Source organism: Thrips palmi, unplaced genomic scaffold, assembly GCF_012932325.1.
Source record: "Thrips palmi isolate BJ-2018 unplaced genomic scaffold, TpBJ-2018v1 HiC_scaffold_16, whole genome shotgun sequence".
Lineage (NCBI taxonomy): Eukaryota > Metazoa > Arthropoda > Insecta > Thysanoptera > Thripidae > Thrips > Thrips palmi.
In genome coordinates, this window is record NW_023144625.1 from 266,760 (window position 1) to 287,316 (window position 20,557).

Sequence of the window (20,557 nt, forward strand, 5' to 3'; positions counted from 1 at the left end):
AGAAAAGAGAGTTGCACGTAGAGCCCTAGATATAGTCCAATATCGGTCCTACAATAGTTCCTAGGCCTGAATTCTTGGTCCACATGTTGTGACTTAAATTTATTACATCCGTTAACATCAATAGATGCATGGGAATGTAGGTAATTATCTACTGTCCCAAGTTACCCCCGGTCATGGGGTAACTTGGGACACTCTTTCAAGACCACTGGGAGACGATATAATCGAGGCAAACACTGAAAAAACAAATGCGGAGAATTCCGCATTTGAAATGCGGTTAAAGTAAGTGACCGCATGAAGTGATGCGGTCACCTGAATAGCCAGGATTTTGATGCAATTTCACCGCAGGAGTCATGCAGTGTAAAATTTAACCGCATTTCCTGATGCGGTTTCCATTTTGACCGCATGAACTGATGCGGAGTCCTACATTTCATGACAGCTAAACAGCTAGCGGCTGCTACCAACTTTCCGTCTCTTACTGGACAACCAGAAAAGGATGGCATGTACTGTGCCTTCTCATTTACTTCTGATGCTTATCATTGACTAACCAACACATACCTTTGACGTTAATTTTTGTAACGCTGCGATGAGTAAATATCCTGTGTTTGAAACAGCAAGCCACGGAATAATAATTTTGTCTGTATAAAATGTTGATTGACACTGGATATTGTTCCAAATGCAGTATCAAACTATTGTTATTCATCACTTTAAATTATTTTTAGCCTCAAACTTCTTGGTGATAGCATTACTAGTTTCCATGAGCCAGGCTATGCTGTATGCTGGTAAGGTTAAACCCGCCGGCTGCTTGACTGAAGAATTGTCTGTGCTGCTGTATTTGAACAAGTCAACGCACACGACGCACTACAGCATTTCTTTGATTGAGGTTATTTCATAATTTCAGGGTCTGAGTCATTCCAAACCATTGTAAGAACGTTTTTAAAGGAATAATCTTTCAAATCATACTCTGACACTGTCACACACAATCAACAACAAAATAAATAAGATAAACAAAAACAAAGGAGTGCCAACATAAGAAAATAACATCATATGAGTCAGAAAGTAAACTATAAAGTTGTTCTTTTGTGTGAGTCGTTCATCAAATTTTAAGCTTTAATAAACATACCATTCCCTTAAAAATCCCTAATATACATCCAAAGTTGGCTTTACTTTAACGCTAACACGTTCTCAAGATCTTAGGTTGGCCCTACCATCTTCTTGTTGTTAGGTTTGTTTTGTTGTTCACTATGAAAGTGTGTGTCTTGAACTTTCTTTGTGTGAAAAAAAACGAATTTTCAATAGTTGTGGATGTTTCAAAGCATAAAATTATGAATATTACTAAAATACAGTTGTACTGTAGTGCTTCGCATGTGTTGACATGCTTCTATATTGCAGTATTGAAAATATTTCTGCCAAAGCAACCCGGTCACTTAACCTCAACCTAGCCCTGGGCTGGACAGCATTGGATACCTCAGTGCTGTTAAGATAAAAATAATTTTGAATTGTGTTTTCAAATTGTGTGACAATTCATCGCTAACAATATGCAGTTTCAATCATTGGTTTTTATTTAAAAAAACTACTGCTTTTTAATGAGGCTGATCGCTGTTAACTTTACGCTCATCTCAGCGTTACAAACATCTACATGACAGAATGACAGGTATGTACTGGTTTCCCAAATAATATTGTTTAAGAAGTAAATGAGATGGCCAAGTAAACGTAACCGCTTTGAGGATGGACTGGGAAGGGAAGTTGCCACTGCTGTAGATATCGTGGGATCTTGAAATCCACCTAAACTAATGCGGTCAAAACTGAGACCGCATCAATTTGGCACACTCCGCATGAGTAAATGAAGTCAATCTTCTCCGCATCAGTTAGTGCGGTCAAATTGATAGAAAATTACACCGCACCAGATTGTGCGGAATCCTCCGCATTTGTTTTCTCAGTGAATGAACCAGACAAGCATGAAATCATGGGGAAAGGGCCAAACTTTAACATAGTTAGCATCCATTGGTCTGGGTTGAGAATCTTGCCTCTGGCGTTCAAAAAACGTGAAAAAGTGTCCCAAGTTACCCCCGTGACGGTACGGAACATGTCTGGTCAATAATTTGCCCGAATTTGCCTGGACCGTCCGTACTTGCTCTGCAAACTTAAGTGCATGCCTCCAAGCACACACTTCCTGGTGCATGCCTGGCAGGCACACACTTCTTTTCTGCATGCCTGGCAGGCACTCACTTCCTAGTGCATGCCTCAGGCAACTTGCTTGTATGCATGCATAAGCGACGGCAAGTGTGTGCCTGAGGCATGTACCAGGAAGTGTGTGCCTGCCAGGCATGCAGAAAAGAAGTGTGTGCCTGCCAGGCATGCACCAGGAAGTGTGTGCTTGGAGGCATGCACCAAGAAGTGCATGCCTGGTACACACTTGACTTTGCAGAGATGCCAACTATACGGAACTTCCCTGTTCATATGGAACAAGTACGGACGTTCCGTACTTTTCTCCGTACCTACGTACTATAATTTTCTGAATCAATTCCGTACAAAAGTACGGAATTTTTCACAGTTGACAAGGGGGCTACGGATATTTACCACAAGCTCTTTCCAAGATTTTTCCGTAGCTTGTTGCCACAGTGATACATATGGGTCATTTTGTTTGACAGGCCGCTACAGATCTATATATGCGTGAAAAGATTTCAAATTCGATATGGGTGTTCCCTCAACCTTTCTTTTTCACCTGAAACAGCGCGGAGATCTGAGCAACGACCACAACGCTACCTATAGGGAAGCAAAGAGAGACCTGTAAAATTCATCTGAAAATTGGGCATATCCGAGGGCAAGAAAAAAAGGAAAGAAGGGAAGTTTTTCAAACATTTTCAGAGAATTAAGTTAAGGAATGAAGGGGGACGCCCATGCCGATTTAAGTGCGTAACCTTAACACGTAAGCCAACACACTCATTCCAGGAATGTGACATCACGTTGAAACGAACGTGACATTTAGTCACGTTCGTTTCAGCATTGTGTCACATTTGTTTGAATGTGAACAAGCTGGTGTTTGGCCAATTCACACCGAAACGAATGTGACACAACGCTCAAACGAACGTGACATGTTGTCACGTTCGTTTCAACGTGATGTCACGTTCCTGGAATGAGAGTGAACGTAAGTTTTGGACCAAGTTGAACAAGACTTGAGGCGCGAGTAGCTTGAAAAATTGCTGACCCACAAATGGTTCCAAAAATCAACTGTAGGCCAAAACAGTCTGGTTTTAAAATGGCCGTAGCTGAGTAAACGAGGGTGACAGACGGGGCTGCTTTGCGGCATAACGCTGTCAAGGGATCGTATTTAAACGTCTCAAAGCTACTTTGGTCACTTGTTCAAAATTAATATTTTTTCAACAAGAAGTAAAGAAAAAGAGTTTAAAGGAATGGTGCGAAATATCAATGAATTGATATTAAATAAATGACTCGTTCTTTACACATTTGTTTTGTGAATAAAGGATGTCTAGTGGTTAACACAAGTGGCCAGGTAGTTGAATAATTGTTAAGCTCGAAATGAAAGTACGTTCAACATCTACCGCCATTACAGTAGTTCGTTTGAAATCCGCGTGGTGGCGCCACGGGTCGCCGATGTTAGCGGCAGGCCGTGCAAAGGAAGGTTGAAAAACTGCAGATATTTTAAATGTTTGTTTGCTAAGAGAGATAATCCTCAAATGAAAAATGTTAAACAAAGCACAGGGAAGTGGATTTGTGCTATGGCACATGCAAATTCGATATTAATCACGAAACAACGAAGTGTTATAACCTCTCATTACTAGACACCAGCCAGTTTTAATGAACATTTTCAATCTTCATTTGCTCAAAAACTTTCATAATGAAATGAAAAATACTTCATTTACGCCTTAAAGATGAGGCTTTGATCTTTCAAATGAGTACATTACATATGGTTTTCCTTGTGTGCATAGAGAGTTGAATCATGTAGCTAACAAAAACTGATTTTGAGCACAATACTCGTTCTCTTCACATTAACCTAAATTTTGAAATTAGGGTGTAAAGACCCGTACGAAAATGTTGGAGTCCGAAAAGCAGCCAAAAACAACCGTTTGCGGACCGTCCGCAAACGGCTCCAAAAGTCGGACCGGGACAGTTCCTAAATCCGCCCTCGGACAGTTCCCAAAAACATTGAAAAAGACCAAAGTCAGAAAGATTCCGGACTTGTCCTGAGTACCAACGCTAGTCGAAAAAGGGACAGTCCGAACAAATGCACCAGCCTGCTGCCCCTCGCCCCTCCCTTTCCCCCTTTCCCTTCGGACGCAGGTTGCTTGGGCCGGCCGGCCGGCCGGGGATTTTCCGCGGGAGCGCGCCCTAGCGCCGGCTCGGCTCACCCTACCTGGCTCGGCTGGGCGGCCACCACTGCCGTGGCGGCTCGGCTCGACTCGGCTCGGGGCACGGTGGCCGGTCAGACACGGCAAGGGACGCGATTTACAGCCTCCAGTGGAATATAACACACAAATTTTGATCATGCACTAACTGTAGCATACCTGCAAGTACATGCCTGCACAAGCGAACTCGTTGAAGCTGTTTGCAAATGATGGGAACACTTGGGGACGAGGGTGAAAGAGGAGAGGCGAATAAAATAATACACCTCCCACCCTCTCACCGCCCGTCCTACAAGTTTGAGACACACACACACTTGCGGTAGCCAGCAGCCAAGCGGATAGTTGTTTGTTTGGGACACTTAGTACAGCAACGCACTCAAATTCGATCAATGTTTAGGAAAACGCCGTACAGGACACCTCACCAAAAATTACTTCTAGAACAGTCGCGAATCGCCTGAACATCGCTCCTAGAAAGTAACGAGTGAAAAGTAGATGTGACTTGTGCGCGTTCCTCAATGTTCACTGATCACAGATGCGCTACTGTGCGATGTGACTCGCTCAACAGCGCGCCGAAAACTGGCGAAAACTGCATCTCTGGCCGCGTCCGCCAGGCAACCTCGGCGACCCTTCGGTAGGCCGCATCAAATCGAATTTTTTTTTTGCGAATCGACATTTTTCTGAAAGATCATGTTCAGAAACGACCCTCCACCAAATTTGAGCGCGTTCCGACAGCGGGAACCCGAGGCGCACAGGGCCTAAAGATTTGCGGTCCGCGGGTTGCCTACCTCTAGCTGCTTCTTCTCGGCGCCGCGGCTCTCTGCTGGTGCACTCAAGGAACGCAACACAGCGTTGGGGCTGTCCTTTGGGGTCAGTACTACACATTCAATACGTTTTGAGCACCGTCGGGTGCGACCCCGCGAGTACACCGCGAGAAAACCGCGAAATCGGTTTACTCTACTTTCTACGCATTTGAAGCGTTCGCGGCGGGCGAAATCGCTGGTGGAGCAGCACAACCATATCGGCCAAGGACACACAAAGTTTGAGCAGAATGCGCCACCTGCATCACCGTCAAAATGAGGGGAATAGTGTTGCGCTCGGTCCGGAGGTAGGCCACCCGCGGCACAATCACATTTTCACCCAGTGGAACTCGTTTTCCTGTTATTGGAATGCGCTCAAATTCGGTGAAGGGTCGTTTCTAAGCATGGTCTCCTAGAAATAGGCGGAAATAGGTCGATTTGCAAATATCGGTGACTTTTGTTATGGCCAACCAGTGGCCTAGCTTCCCGGCGCAACACTGTTCCCCTCATTTTGACGGTGATGCAGGTGGCGCATTCTGCTCAAACTTTGTGTGTCCTTGGCCGATATGGTTGTGCTGCTCCACCAGCGATTTCGCCCGCCGCGAACGCTTCAAATGCGTAGAAAGTAGAGTAAACCGATTTCGCGGTTTTCTCGCGGTGTACTCGCGGGGTCGCACCCGACGGTGCTCAAAACGTATTGAATGTGTAGTACTGACCCCAAAGGACAGCCCCAACGCTGTGTTGCGTTCCTTGAGTGCACCAGCAGAGAGCCGCGGCGCCGAGAAGAAGCAGCTAGAGGTAGGCAACCCGCGGACCGCAAATCTTTAGGCACTGTGCGCCTCGGGTTCCCGTCGTCGGAACGCGCTCAAATTTGGTGGAGGGTCGTTTCTGAACATGATCTTTCAGAGAAATGTGAATTCGCAAAAATCGGTGATTTTTGATGCGGCCTACCCTTCGGGCTTCGGGCCTTCGGCTTGCTTCGGCACGCCGGCGAGCGGCGTTTTCCGCGTACCCAGTTGCCGGGACGTCCGGGCGCCCCGGCTCGGCCCGGGCCCGGGCCAGCTGCACCTAGGCAGGACTCTTTCGGACAGTCCTTGACTTTGAGTGGTTCAGAAACCAAGAAACGGAACTGTCCGGTCCGGACTCCGATTCGGCCCGGACTCGATTCGGGCCAAACCAGAGGGGAAGCGGAACTGTCCGGGGCTGGTGGACAAGTTTGGAATAGTCCTTGGCTAGGTTTCGGAACTCTTCGCTATTGTAAGGGGAACGAGTAAAAAAGTGGCCCACAATTGATTTTTATCTTACTTTGAAACATTAACAGTAATGCGTAGGGTAAAAGAGTGACAATTCGCCAGGTTAATCGTCGAAGTACTTAGAAAGTCGGTTCAACGACGAGCTTATGTTTATGTTCAGTTTTGTTCGGCGTTAGCATGATTTTCAAGCTGTGTAAGGTTTTGCATAAACTTGTGCTCACCTTTGCGTAAGAGAATGCGCATAACATGCGAACACCATGTGTGCACAACATCATGCAAGGTACACGTACAAAATTCTATGCATGAATATTAAAAGTGTCCCAATGAACCTTTCCTCTGGGATTGCACAGAGCCGCTAAAGTGAGAGGGGAGTGTGTCCGGAAAACACGTTGAACGTCGTCTTTACCAGGACTATGAAAAGCCCAAGCTGGGCATTTGTTTTACAGTTAAGGGATGTTCCCCTGCATCGCAACTGTTTTGCCTTGACTTGTATAACTCTGCCTCTCTTCTTACAGGTTGATTCATCTAATAATGTTTCGGATATCGCAGTCCGTCCGCACCGTTGTCGGAGCCCAAAAGGTGAGATATCCCTCTGAGTGAAGATCTTTTTCACGTTCGGACACATTGTCACGGATACCTATCCAATATATTGTGCTCACGCGATTAAACGTCGGGCAACGAGAGCGAAGTGTCATCGTGGAGCCAGGCTCTAGAAAACGCAATTTTTTCAGTTTGATGATAATGATGGACCACGAGACAAGGGGTAATGGACTCGCAACGGAGCTGGCCCGAATCTCTGCCTTGCGAATTGTAGTTCACTATTTCTCCGACTAAATATTCGATTTTTGAGATCGCTCGGGCATTTTCGGAAAGAAGACACCTTAAAGTATGCCCAAAACCGAAAAAGTTTCCGTTTTCCCACCAGGGCTCGAACAGGAATAGCTTCGCCGATGCGCTACTCAAATGCGCAGGGCGCCGGCCATGGTGCCAGGGGCGACGCAGGTAAGGTCATATGGAAGATAGGTCTGCGCAACCGAGATGCATGCTGGGAGACCGGGCAGCTAATCCCTCCCGAATCCGTCGCCGGCCGCACCGGGCAGCTAATCCCTCCCGAATCCGTCGCCGGCCGCAGCGGAGGACCGCCTACCTGCCTGCCAGCCTGCCTGCCGGCTTGCCCGGTCTCCCAGCATGCATCTCGGTTGCGCAGACCTACCGTCAACGGGGGTAACTTGGGACAGTCCGCCCTGTACAGCTTGTTGGTGCTGCCATTCAGCGACGGGGGTTCCTAGCGTCAAACCCGCGGCAGGGTTTTGTTTCAGAGGCCTCAGGGCACGCGCGGAAAGGTACAAAAGGCGCATAACATCACAATCTGTATTTAAGAAACGGGAAACTACATAATAGGGCTTTTGACAAAATATGTCAAACATTGACAAGTTGACCCCAGTGCAAGGAGTGAAATGCAGATTTGGCCGATTAGTCTCTCTGGGCTGTTAGATCATACACAGACAATAACGTTCGCAAAAGGGCGTTGATTATAGTTCTCCCATCTTCGGTCCAGACTTCATTATGTCAGAAATCGAAATTTTACGGGGTAACTTGGGACAGTCTTTTCCTCATGTTTCCAGCAGTCCTACACGGTGAAACCGATGTCTGGAAATTTCCAGACATTTTTTCCCATTTCCAGACATTGTCTGGAAATGGCCGTTTTTTTTCAGACAATGTCTGGAAATGTCTACTTTTTCCAGATAATGTCTGGAAATGGTCAAATCCCAGATATATATCTGGAAAAAAAAACGGCATTTCCAGACAATGTCTGGAAATAACATTTTCCAGATAATATCTGGAAATTTCCCAGATAATGTCTGGAAACAAAGGCCTTGACGCCGAGGTCCACGGATTTGCGACCTGGGGGTCCCCCGATGGTGTTCTCGAGGTCCCCAGGACACGAGTAGTCCAACGCCGAGGTCGCCGACGCTCTAGGACAAGCGGTTCCGGAGATACGAGGACGTACCACAAGGAGTCCGTCAAAGCAACTTTTTAGTTGGAGGCCAAAATCATCATCGGCCTCTGGCTGCGTTCCACTTGGGTGTCCGGGACTTTTCACTTCAGCATCGTGTTAAGGTAGTGCTAGACTACCAGGAACCCGTCAGAGGTTGCCGTCGGACCACCGGTGCGCCCAGGATGCCGACGAACGTGGCTGCTGTGCCGCCACACGGTTCAACACCGTTGTCGCCACCACCCAGGTGGTCCCCGATGGTGTCCTCGAGGTCCCCAGCACACGGGGAGTCCAACGCCGAGGTCACCGACGCTCTAGGACAAGCGGTTCCGGAGATACGAGGACGTACCGCAAGGAGTCCGTCAAAGCAACGTTTTAGTTGGAGGCCAAAATCATCATCGGCCTCTGGCTGCGTTCCACTTGGGTGTCCGGGACTTTTGACTTCAGCATAGTGTTAAGGTAGTGCTAGACTACCAGGAACCCGTCAGGGGTCGCCGTCGGACCAACGGTGCGCCCAGGATGCCGACGAACGTGAGGCACGCCGGAGCGCCGTGGCGTGCCAGGTGCCTAAACAATCGTCGCCACCGCCGCGGCCGCTGCCGCCGGGTCCTCCGCCCCAACCGCGAGCTTGGACGACGGAGGCCGACGCCGTTCGCACCGACGCCGTCGACGTGTACGTCGACGCCACCACGTGCTTAGTCGGCCGTTAGTGTGCTCCAACGGCCGCTTCGGCCTCTGGCTGCGTTCCACTTGGGTGTCCGGGACTTTTGACTTGAGCACTGCGTTGGGGTGCTCCCGGGCAACCATGAACCCGTCAGGGGTCGCCGTCGGACTACCGGTGCGCCGAGGCTGCCGACGAAGTCAGGCACACTGGCGCGCCGTGGCGGGCGAGGTGCCTGAACGATCGCGTCGCCCCCGCCACCGCCGTGTCCTACGTCGCGATCCACAGCTTGGACGACGGAGGCCGACGCCCTTGGCGCCGACGCCGCCGACGTGTCCGTCAACGCCACCACGGCCAGGGCCGATGCGGCCGTTCGAGCACACGGCGGCGGCGACGGTGCCGACGGCGTCGTCTCTGACCGTGAAAGCACACGGTGGCGACGAAGGACACGCCGGCGGCATCAGCCGTCGTCCGGGCACGCGGCAGCGGCGTCGGCCCTGGCCGTGGTGGCGTTGACGGACACGTCGGCGGCGTCGGCGCCAAGGGCGTCGGCCTCCGTCGTCCAAGCTGTGGATCGCGACGTAGGACACGGCGGTGGCGGGGGCGACGCGATCGTTCAGGCACCTCGCCCGCCACGGCGCGCCAGTGTGCCTGACTTCGTCGGCAGCCTCGGCGCACCGGTAGTCCGACGGCGACCCCTGACGGGTTCATGGTTGCCCGGGAGCACCCCAACGCAGTGCTCAAGTCAAAAGTCCCGGACACCCAAGTGGAACGCAGCCAGAGGCCGAAGCGGCCGTTGGAGCACACTAACGGCCGACTAAGCACGTGGTGGCGTCGACGTACACGTCGGCGGCGTCGGTGCGAACGGCGTCGGCCTCCGTCGTCCAAGCTCGCGGTTGGGGCGGAGGACCCGGCGGCAGCGGCCGCGGCGGTGGCGACGATTGTTTAGGCACCTGGCACGCCACGGCGCTCCGGCGTGCCTCACGTTCGTCGGCATCCTGGGCGCACCGTTGGTCCGACGGCGACCCCTGACGGGTTCCTGGTAGTCTAGCACTACCTTAACACTATGCTGAAGTCAAAAGTCCCGGACACCCAAGTGGAACGCAGCCAGAGGCCGATGATGATTTTGGCCTCCAACTAAAACGTTGCTTTGACGGACTCCTTGCGGTACGTCCTCGTATCTCCGGAACCGCTTGTCCTAGAGCGTCGGCGACCTCGGCGTTGGACTACTCGTGTCCTGGGGACCTCGAGGACACCATCGGGGACCCCCCAGGTCGCAAATCCGTGGACCTCGGCGTCAAGGCCTTTGTTTCCAGACATTATCTGGGAAATTTCCAGATATTATCTGGAAAATGTTATTTCCAGACATTGTCTGGAAATGCCGTTTTTTTTCCAGATATAAATCTGGGATTTGACCATTTCCAGACATTATCTGGAAAAAGTAGACATTTCCAGACATTGTCTGGAAAAAAACGGCCATTTCCAGACAATGTCTGGAAATGGGAAAAAATGTCTGGAAATTTCCAGACATCGGTTTCACCGTGTAGCCTCCAAGGAGTTGACTGACCCGGTCCCTGACATAACATAAACTTCGGATTTTACGCTGATGATGGAAAGAGATGCCTTGCTCTGCAATTTTGTCTTCTGGTAATCCATATTTTGAAATTTTCAGAAAATGCCTGGAAAATACCAGTAGAAAAGAGAGTTCCACGTAGAGCCCTAGATATAGTCCAATATCGGTCCTACAAGAGTTCCTAGGCATGAATTTTTGGTCTACATGTTGTGACCCAAATTTATTACATCCATTAGCATCAATAGATGCATGGGAACGTAGCTATACCTACTGTCCCAAGTTACCCCCGGTCATGGGGTAACTTGGGACACTCTTTCGAGACCGTTTGGAAACGATGTAATCGAGGCAAATGAACCAGACAAGCATGAAATCATGGGGAAAGGGTCAAACTTTAACATAGTTAGGATCCAATGGTCTGGGTTGGGAATCTTGCCTCTGGCGTTCAAAAAACGTGAAAAAGTGTCCCAAGTTACCCCCGTTGACGGTATCTTCCATATGACCTTAGACGCAGGGGGGACGCATCTCCAACTTGCGATAGAAGCTTCCGGATGCCGAAAAAGTGACCGGACACAGTTTGTCTTCGGCATATATCAAGGTGCTGTCCCGTCACTTTTGCGGCATCCGGAAGCTTCTATCGCAAGTTGAAGATGCGTCGCCCCTGGCACCATGGCCGGCGCCTAGCGCATTTGAATAGCGCAACGGTGAAGCTGTTCCTGTTCGAGCCCTGGTGGGAAAATGGAAACTTTTTCGAATTTTGGGCATACTTTAAGGTGTCTTCTTTCCGAAAATGCCCGAGCGATCTCGAAAATCGCATATTTAGTCGGAGAAATAGTGAACTACAATTCGCAAGGCAGTGATTCCGGCCAGCTCCGTTGCGAGTCCATTACCCCTTGTCTCATGATTGGACGCGTTCTCAACAATATTTTCCTGGGGGTATGTGTAGATGTACGTGCGTGTTTCTTCTGCAACAGGCAAATGTTTCCCTGCGGTTGCGCTCCACTCAAAGTGCCACGGCCCTGGCCGACGCCAGCGGTGCAGCCAGCGACTTAGAATGGGAGAATGCACAACCTTACACCAAGATTCCTGGGCCGGAGCCGCTGCCAGTCATCGGGAACATATACCGGTTCTTGCCAATGGGTGAGTGGGCCATGTGAATGAGCTGAGATGTCTGCACCATCCTATGACCACCTCACCATGATTGTACATGTCGCTGTATCCAATCCGTAGGTGAGTTCTACAAATTAGACACGACTGAACTCTTCAAGAGCTTGCACAAGACTTATGGGCCAGTGGTGAAGTTGGCCGGGTTTTTGGGTAAACCCGATGTAGTCACAGTTTTCGACGCTGATGAAGTGGCGCGGGTAAGTAAACAGTCTTCACTGAGAGAACCTTAAAAACTATTTTGGGCCTTACAAAGAAAAGTAGTTTGTATAACAAAGTATTTTGAGCATACGTAAGCTTAAAAAGAAAATGCTTCGTAATTTACGAACTGTTTCTTCGTATAACAAAGTATTTTAGTTTGTTATACGTATGCTCAAAATACTTCGTAAGTTTTTAAGAGTGTTGACACTGCGCTTTTCATGAAGTCACAGTAGCAGTCTTTTTTGTCTTATCATTGATGGAAAGCGCGGAAGTGCGATTTGGTTTCATAGGGAAACGCGTTCATTCTGATGAAAATTCCACAAGCAGGAGGAGAGATGTCCTAGAAGAAGTGGGAAGAAGCCGCGAAAACTTAGAGAAGCTCCAGACAAAAAAAAACCACTTGGTCGGCGACATCCTAGGAGCGGGCGCTTGTGGTGTTTTATCGGTTCCTTGTATGTATACGAACTGCCAAAAAGACACTTGGACGAAATTCGACACCCCCTGTGGCTTTGGTACGGGTGTAAACACCCCAAAAAACAGCTGTTTCCGAGGGGCACACATAGTGCCTCAAAACTTTTTTTTTCGAGGACAAACTTGTCTTTTTCTAGCTGTAATTAGAACATAACTTGGAGAAAAAGGCAAGTTTGTCCTCGAAAAAAAGTTTTGAGGCACTATGTTAAAAAGGCGTTTCAAGAGGTGCTAATCAAAAGTAGATAGGTAAAAAAAATATTTTTTCGGGACCAAAAACCACCTAAGCCCAGTGGTAAAATGACTCAAAACTTAAATTGTTCACAGTTCCTCTAATAATTGCCTGACATGGCTGACATTTTGTGGGGCTGTTTACCTATGGGTAGGCACCATTTAAGACAAAGAGGAGCGAAATCGCCGATGGTCTACTTCAAACGGCCCTGATATGCTCAAATCTTCAGTAAAAATAGTGAAATTGAGCAACTTTGAGAGCCCGTAGCATCCAAACCCGACGTCGTAGGGCCTCGTTCGACACGGCATTCGAAAGAGCGCATTTTTTTGAGTATCTGAGACCCATTTGGGTACTTTTTTTGGATCTCGGTTTGCGAGAACCCATCTAGTCCCAAACCCTCGAAAACAGCTGTTTTTTGGGGTGTTTACACCCGTACCAAAGCCACAGGGGGTGTCGGATTTCGTCCAAGTGTCTTTTCGGCAGTTCGTATTAGTGTTCTAAATTTCCCGGGAACGATCATTTTGGGGAACGTTCCCAATAAATTCTCGGGAACATTTCCGAAGATTCCCCAAAACTGGGAATATTCAGCTTTATTAATAAAATAATTTTATTTGCCTACTGAAGAGTACAAACAGGAAAATTTTGACTATTCTCGCAATTTCCCATCGTCAACAGCCTATATCCATTACTATTTGAGACTATAAAGACTTGCGTTTTAAGTCGATAAGACTCTACACGGTAAAAACGGTACCTGGTTTTCCCAGGACGCCTGCCTATCTATGGTAGGGACATAGGCGATTTCCAGGCAGTTCCTGGGAAAACCAGGAACCGTTTTTACCGTGTAAACTTCTTTGAAAACTTTGAGGTCGATTCTCAACATATTAGTAGGTCCCCGTGAAGTCAGAGGGTCCAGTCGACAGTTACACTGAGACAAGGTGGTGCCCTGAAACTGACCGACCAAGTCGCCCGCCCCAGTTTTTAGGGCGACTTGAGTCGCCTACTTTCAGGGCGACACAGTCGCCTCGTTTCTGGGTGACACAGTCGCCTACTTTTAGGACATCTTGGTCGCAAATACAGAGCTTACTTATCTACCCTTACAATAGCGAAGAGTTCCGAAACCTAGCCAAGGACTATTCCAAACTTGTCCACCAGCCCCGGACAGTTCCGCTTTCCCTCTGGTTAGGCCCGAATCGAGTCCGGGCCGAATCGGAGTCCGGACCGGACAGTTCCGTTTCTTGGTTTCAGAACCACTCTTAGTCAAGGACTGTCCGAAAGAGTCCTGCCTAGGTGCAGCTGTCCCGGACTGCAGCCCCTCGCTGGCCGGAGCCCAGCCGGCCCATGCACCTGAGCCGAGCCGGGGCGCCCGGACGTCCCGGCAACTGGGTACGCGGAAATCGCCGCTCGCCGGCATGCCGAAGCACGCCGAAGGGTCGCCGAGGTTACCTGGCGCCCTGGCGGACGCGGCCAGAGATGCAGTTTTCGCCAGTTTACGGCGAGCTGTTGAGCGAGTCACATCGCACAGCAGCGCATCTGTGATCAGTGAACAGAAAAACGCGCACAAGTCACATCTACTTTTCGCTCGATACTTTCTCGGAGCGATGTTCAGGCGATTCGCGACTGTTCTGGGAGTAATTTTTGGTGAGGTGTCGTGTACGGCGTTTTCCTAAACATTGATCGAATTTGAGTGCGTTGCTGTACGAAGTGTCCCAAACAAACAACTATCCGCTGGCTGCTGGCTACCGCAAGTGTGTGTGTCTCTCAAACTTAAAGGACGGGCGGTGAGAGGGTGGGAGGTGTATTATTTTATTCGCCTCTCTTCTTTCACCCTCGTCCCCAAGTGTTTCCATCATTTGCAAACAACTTCAACGAGTTCGCTTGTGCAGGCATGTACTTGCAGGTATGATACACTTAGTGCATGATCAAAATTTGTGTGTAATATTCCACTGGAGGCTAATCGCGTCCCTTGCCGTGTGTGACCCGCCACCATGCCCCCCGAGCCGAGCCGAGTCGATCGGAGCCGAGCCGCCTCGGCAGAGGAGGCTGCCCAGCCGAGCCGGCGCTAGGGCGCTGCTCCCGCGGAAAGTCCCCGGCCGGCCGGCCGAAGCAACCTGCGTCCGAAGGGAAAGGGGAAGGGGGAAAGGGAGGGGCGAGGGGCAGCAGGCTGGTGCATTTGTTCGGACTGTCCGTTTTTCGACTAGCGTTGTTACTCAGGACAAGTCCGGAATCTTTCTGACTTTGGTCTTTTTCAATGTTTTTGGGAACTGTCCGAGGACGGATTTAGGAACTGTCCCCGTCCGACTTTCGGAGCCGTTTCGGACGGTCCGCAAACGGCTGTTTTTGGCTGCTTTTCGGACTCCATCATTTTCGTACGGGTAAGCTGGCCCAAGGCATTGCACACAAGTTTGCCTGCACATGGATAAACTCAATGGATTTCACATTTGGGTGGCGTCAGAGATGCCCCGAATCTAGGCGCAGTGGGTGCCCCGAATCTGGGCAGCAGTGGTTTACATTAGGTCGGACCAACCCCAAAGGTGCTCAGGTTGTGGGCGCCTTGGGCCAGCATTGATAAGTAAGCTCTGTATTTACGACCAAGATGCACTAAAACTAGGCGACTGTGTCGCCCAGAAACTCGGCGACTCAAGTCGCCCTAAAGACTGGGGCGGGCGACTTAGTCGGTCAGTTTTAGGGCACCACCTTGTCTCAGTGTAGCTACCATACTATAAGCGATCAGTTCTTAGTCGCATCGGTTGGTGAGGACGAGCCAGGAGCCTGACACTGCCCATAGTACCGAAAATTCACGTCAAGTCGTAGAACAAGCGTTTTTAGCGATGTTACGTTCGCGATTTCTTAAAATCGTTATTTTTAGCCCACCTTGTTGGTCAAAACCAATGACATTATTCAACTTTCGTGGGCAGAAACCATAGTTCATGTAAATTCCCAGTAAATTCTTGCATTTGTCGGTACATATACTTCATTTTCTCTTTAAGTCGGGAACGTTCCCGTTTTGGAGCCTTGAACGTTCCCGGTAACGTTCCCCAAGATTTCCAACTTTCCCGGGAATATTCCCACCCTTCAGAACACTAGTTCGTATACATACAAGGAACCGATAAAACACCACAAGCGCCCGCTCCTAGGATGTCGCCGACCAAGTGGTTTTTTTTGTGTGAAGCTTCTCTTTAAAACGTTTAAACTTTTAAAAAAATTTAAAACATTTAACATTAAAACATTAACGGAATGAGGTTTGAGCGGTGAAGCATCAGGGCGGTTCGGCCACCAGATGGCCACCACGTGGGCGCTAAGCAGCCCTTGTGTGACGCCGCGACGCTGAGGCCTCCTCGGAGCCTTGTGGGAATCGCCCGGTGCTGCCATACACTGTCAGAAAACTCTGTAAAAATACGGAAATTTAACGGAGACTCACTGGTGAAACAAAGGCATAAAAATTATGCCCTTTAAGAGCGTGAACGATTTACGCCCTTAAAGGGCATAAATCGTTAATGCCTTTGGGAAGGGCATTAAAATTTTGCTTGAAATTCCTATACCATTTACGCCCTAACCAAGGGCATAAAACGATTTATGCCCTTGCAAGGGCGTAAAAGAGTATTTATGCCCTAAAGGGCGTAATTTTTATGCCTTTGTTTTACCAGTGCTGTCCATTTTTTTTAACGGAGATCTCCATTTTTTTAACTATGGATTTTCTCCGTAAAAATATGGAAGTTATGTATATAAATGAAATAGAAGCCTTACTTATCAAAAAGAACAGACTAATTCACGTTATCGACGGGTTGGGTGACCAACTGATTAGGTGTTCCAAGAGTGCGCCTTCCCTAAAGCGACCTCGCCTTTGGGTTTCCGTCCATTTATCCGATCCTAATGGCATGTGGTCAAGTGGTTTTTCAAACAGTTTTGGAGAATATCACTTTCGTCTGAAAGGACACTGTTTGCATTAACATCGAAGGTGGAAGGAGGGAAGTAAACCGTTAAAATGCGTTTATTTCTGCAAAAATGCGGTTCATCTCCGTAAAAATACGGAAAAACTCCGTAAAAATATGGAAAATCTCCGTAAAAATATGGAAAATTTGCGGAGCCTCCATTCCCAAAATAAGAGTAACTTTCTCCGTAAATTTACGGACTTTTTTTCTGACAGTGTAGCGGCCATCGTTTTCAAAACTCAAACTTCATTCATATCAAGCACTTTGTTGGACCACATTAGCAAAGAAATCCCTTATCCGTACACTTTGTTTGGGCAGATATACAAAGAAATCACTTTTGCGATATACTAACCAGATCCCTCTTTTCAGAGGTCAGGAGTTTCTTGAAGTCTTGTTCTGCCTTAGGTGTTTCGAAACGAAGGTCCTTGGCCATTTCGCAGAGGTGCGGACTCACTGGACTACTACTATCGCAACTTGAGAACAGACTACCCTCCGAGTCTTGTCGTCGTGTAAGTCGCAGTGACTGAACCTGATAGTCACGAGTCACAGTGTAATATCACTCGGACTGTAATATTGGAAGCTGGGACTGTTACTCCAATGTAGAATTTGGGAAGTTTCTCATTTTTTTGTATTTAAATCACCACAGGCCCCAAATTCTGCAGTATTTGATTGGGATCCCCATGGTTTGCCAGCCTCATTTGGCTGAGTTGTGCATTTGTTTCAATCTTTATTATATTTTGTAGGCTGTATTTGAGTCACGCCGTATCATTGGTTTTCTAAGTGTAATATTGAACTCATTTCAAAAGCAATAACATGTATATTGTGTTATAAGCAACGTGAAAAAGTTATTGTATTAGAAGTGCGAGTGATAAAGTGATAATTATACGTTAGATAAGTAATAAGTACGGTCATAGTACTTCAAGAAAAAATGTGAATAGTACAACAAAAGTACAACAAAAACTTAAGAACAAAAGTACAACAGAGATTGTGGAAAGAACAACGAGAATGGTACAAACCACAGCGAGGCTGGGACTGCCTCGTCATGCCTGTTCCATTGTACTTTGTACAACAATTGTTGTACTTTGAATGCACAATAAATTCCTGATTAAAAATTTGCCAGAAATTTGTGTACTTTTGTTGTGATTTCTTCTAGCAGTGTGCAATGCAATGTTTTGTCTGGCATTGGCGTATTTATCACTACGAGCGTAGTTATCACTTAATTATCACATTAAAACTGAGATCTGGGCCCAGACCGGCCTAAACATCAGAGTTTTATTGCATTTTTAACCCGATAATTTTTTTATTGCCGCCACGAATGCTGCAATTTGAAGGAATCGCATTAGCCTTTTTGTCGCTGCTAATTGTATGAGACTATAATCACATAAGAAATATGAGTGACTCCATGAACAAACGGTGTTTTCGTTCTCCCTTTGAAAAGGATTTTATTCTATTTCGCAGGTTTCTCTTACTCGCTCAAAATTTTTCGACGTTGTTAGTCTCTTGGGTTTTTTGTGTCGTTGCATCATGTATTTTCGCTTGCTTTCAGCCAGGGGAAGGAATGGCAAGAATTCCGAACAGCAGTCAACCAGGTCATGATGCAGCCCAGAAATACCAAGCAATACGTTGAGCCCATCGATAGAGTGAGCCAGGAGTTCGTGGACAGGTAGGTTAGTCCGAGAGGTATGAAGCTAGATTCACCTTCCGAGGCGCAAAACCCGTCATTGCTGGTATCACTGCAAATCAAATAATGATCCATCTTGCCCTCTGGGGGTTGAGACATAACTGTCTGACTGAAAAAAGGGCAATACACTTTCATTCCAGGAACGTGACATCACGTTGAAGCAAACGTGACAAAATGTCACGTTCGCTTGAACATTGTATCACATTCGTTTGGGTGCGAATTGGCCAATAACCAGCTTCATTGCAGTGTCGCCCTTCATTCGGTTATACATTTGAGGGCGACTGTTCTTTTCGTGATATTTTTTTTGTGTCGCCGAAAATTCGTTAGATGTGTCACTCTTTAAATTTCAGTGTAAAAGTTGGTTCGGTTCAAGACCTGTCAAGCGACTCCAGAGCTCCAAACCCGTTTAGAAATTTGGTCACCTGCACCGGCCTCCTGGCCCACTTTGCAGCGTCACCAAAGACGTTTTTGCTTGATAATCAGGGATCCTTAACTTAACTTAACATTTTAACTAACACTGCTTTCATAACGTAACATTAGACAATGTCCCCTAAAGGTTAAGGGTACGGACTTCTGCAAGTACTTCCAAAAGTATATTCACACAAGTTCGAGACAAAAAGAAATAACTTACCCTTTTGAAAAGATGTTAGAAGTTAAGGGTAATAACTTTAACTCTTATGATAACGTTATGATGCCCTTATGAGGTAAGTTAAGGATCCCTGTTGATAATTTTATCCTTGGCATTTTCATCCAGCGGCAGCTAAAATTTTCGAAGCGTCGTACACACTAAATTCTTATGGACTTTTTTATGCATAGTTATGCATGCACAGATACATCCATACGTTGTGTATAATATTAAGCATCACTGTGTACATTTTATGCAGGAAGATGCATAAAATGTACACAGTGGTGCATAATATTATACATACCTTATGGACGTTTCTGCGCATGCATAACTATGCATAAAAAATGCGTTCTTATGCATTTAAGAAGTCTATAAGAATTTAGTGTGTGTGTCTCTCGGAAGAGATCCATCACTGGTAGCCGACGAATGTGACGGACGTCTCGTACGTTTGAATGTGAATTTCGTCACGTTCGTTTGAATATGATGTCATATTCGTTTGAATGTTGGTCCACGTTCCAACGAATAAGACACCCTACTTAGACGGCCGAGTCTCGTTCCAAAGAATGCGACATCCTTTTCAAACGAACGTGACAAAATTCACATTTTAACGAATGTGACGTCACATTCGTTGGCTGATTTCGGAGACCTGTAAAGTCACAGACCGATGCGACAACGCAAGCGATAACGGGAGCGATCCAATCGATCCAATGGCGCCAGTGCACTCGACGGTGGACGCCCCGACGACGCCCGGCGCCGTGGCGGTAGGCAAGCCAACGCACGCGGCGGAGGCAGGACGCGGCCGACCGAGAAGCGCCGCGTGCGTTGGCTTGCCTACCGCCACGGCGCCATGCGTCGTCGGAAGCGCCGCGTATACCACCGCACTGCAAAATCCAAGTTTCCAAGTCTCATCATTTTTAGCGAGCGCCAAAACCTCTCACGCTTTACACTAAATGTTTTTGTTCAAATTTTGTATACATCACAGTTTTTTGTGCACACGAACTTTTCGTATAAATTTGTACACACTCTAAATGTTGTACAGTGAAGATTCTCCATATTCACTCTCATTCCAGGAACGTGACATCACGTTGAAATGAACGTGACAAAATGTCACGTTCGTTTGAGCGTTGTGTCACATTCGTTTGGGTGTGAATCGGCCAAAAATCAGCTCGTACACATTCAAAGGAACGTGGACACAATGCTCAAACGAACGTGACATTTTGTCACGCTCATTTCAACGTGATGTCACGTTCCTGGAATGAGAGTGTTATAGTGAAAATGTTACATATTATGGTAGTGCAGCAGACTCCATAACATACCATTCAGAATTCACTGCAACATGTAGATATTTTGATGAATTTCGTTGGTGTTATGGAGAAAATCTCCACCATAATATGTTGGTGCAGCCTCTCACCGTGAGACATTTACAGTGCAAAATTTTGTACAATTTCGCACAAAATTCGCGAAAAATGTGCAGTTTTTCGTACGAAAATTTCGTGTGCACCAAAAACTTTGATGTCTTGTACAAAATTATACGTTTAGTGTGATTGCAAGTGTGAGCCACACTTGCCCTTCGCTTGCCAGAGTGAAAACCCGAAGTCTCACACAGTTGCAAGTGTTTG

General features: G+C 47.6%; 1 protein-coding gene across 1 annotated transcript in view; it reads left to right on the forward strand.

Annotated features, from left to right (window-relative positions):
* Positions 1 to 20,557, forward strand: part of LOC117642381 (probable cytochrome P450 301a1, mitochondrial) — a 35,345-nt gene that overhangs the window by 5,054 nt on the left and 9,734 nt on the right. Inside the window, exons 2-6 of the mRNA XM_034380482.1 lie at positions 6,927 to 6,990; positions 11,613 to 11,778; positions 11,869 to 12,002; positions 17,038 to 17,141; positions 18,179 to 18,295. Of these exons, the coding sequence (XP_034236373.1) occupies positions 6,943 to 6,990; positions 11,613 to 11,778; positions 11,869 to 12,002; positions 17,038 to 17,141; positions 18,179 to 18,295 (569 nt within the window). The 5' untranslated portion in view covers positions 6,927 to 6,942. The remainder of the gene's footprint in view (positions 1 to 6,926; positions 6,991 to 11,612; positions 11,779 to 11,868; positions 12,003 to 17,037; positions 17,142 to 18,178; positions 18,296 to 20,557) is intronic.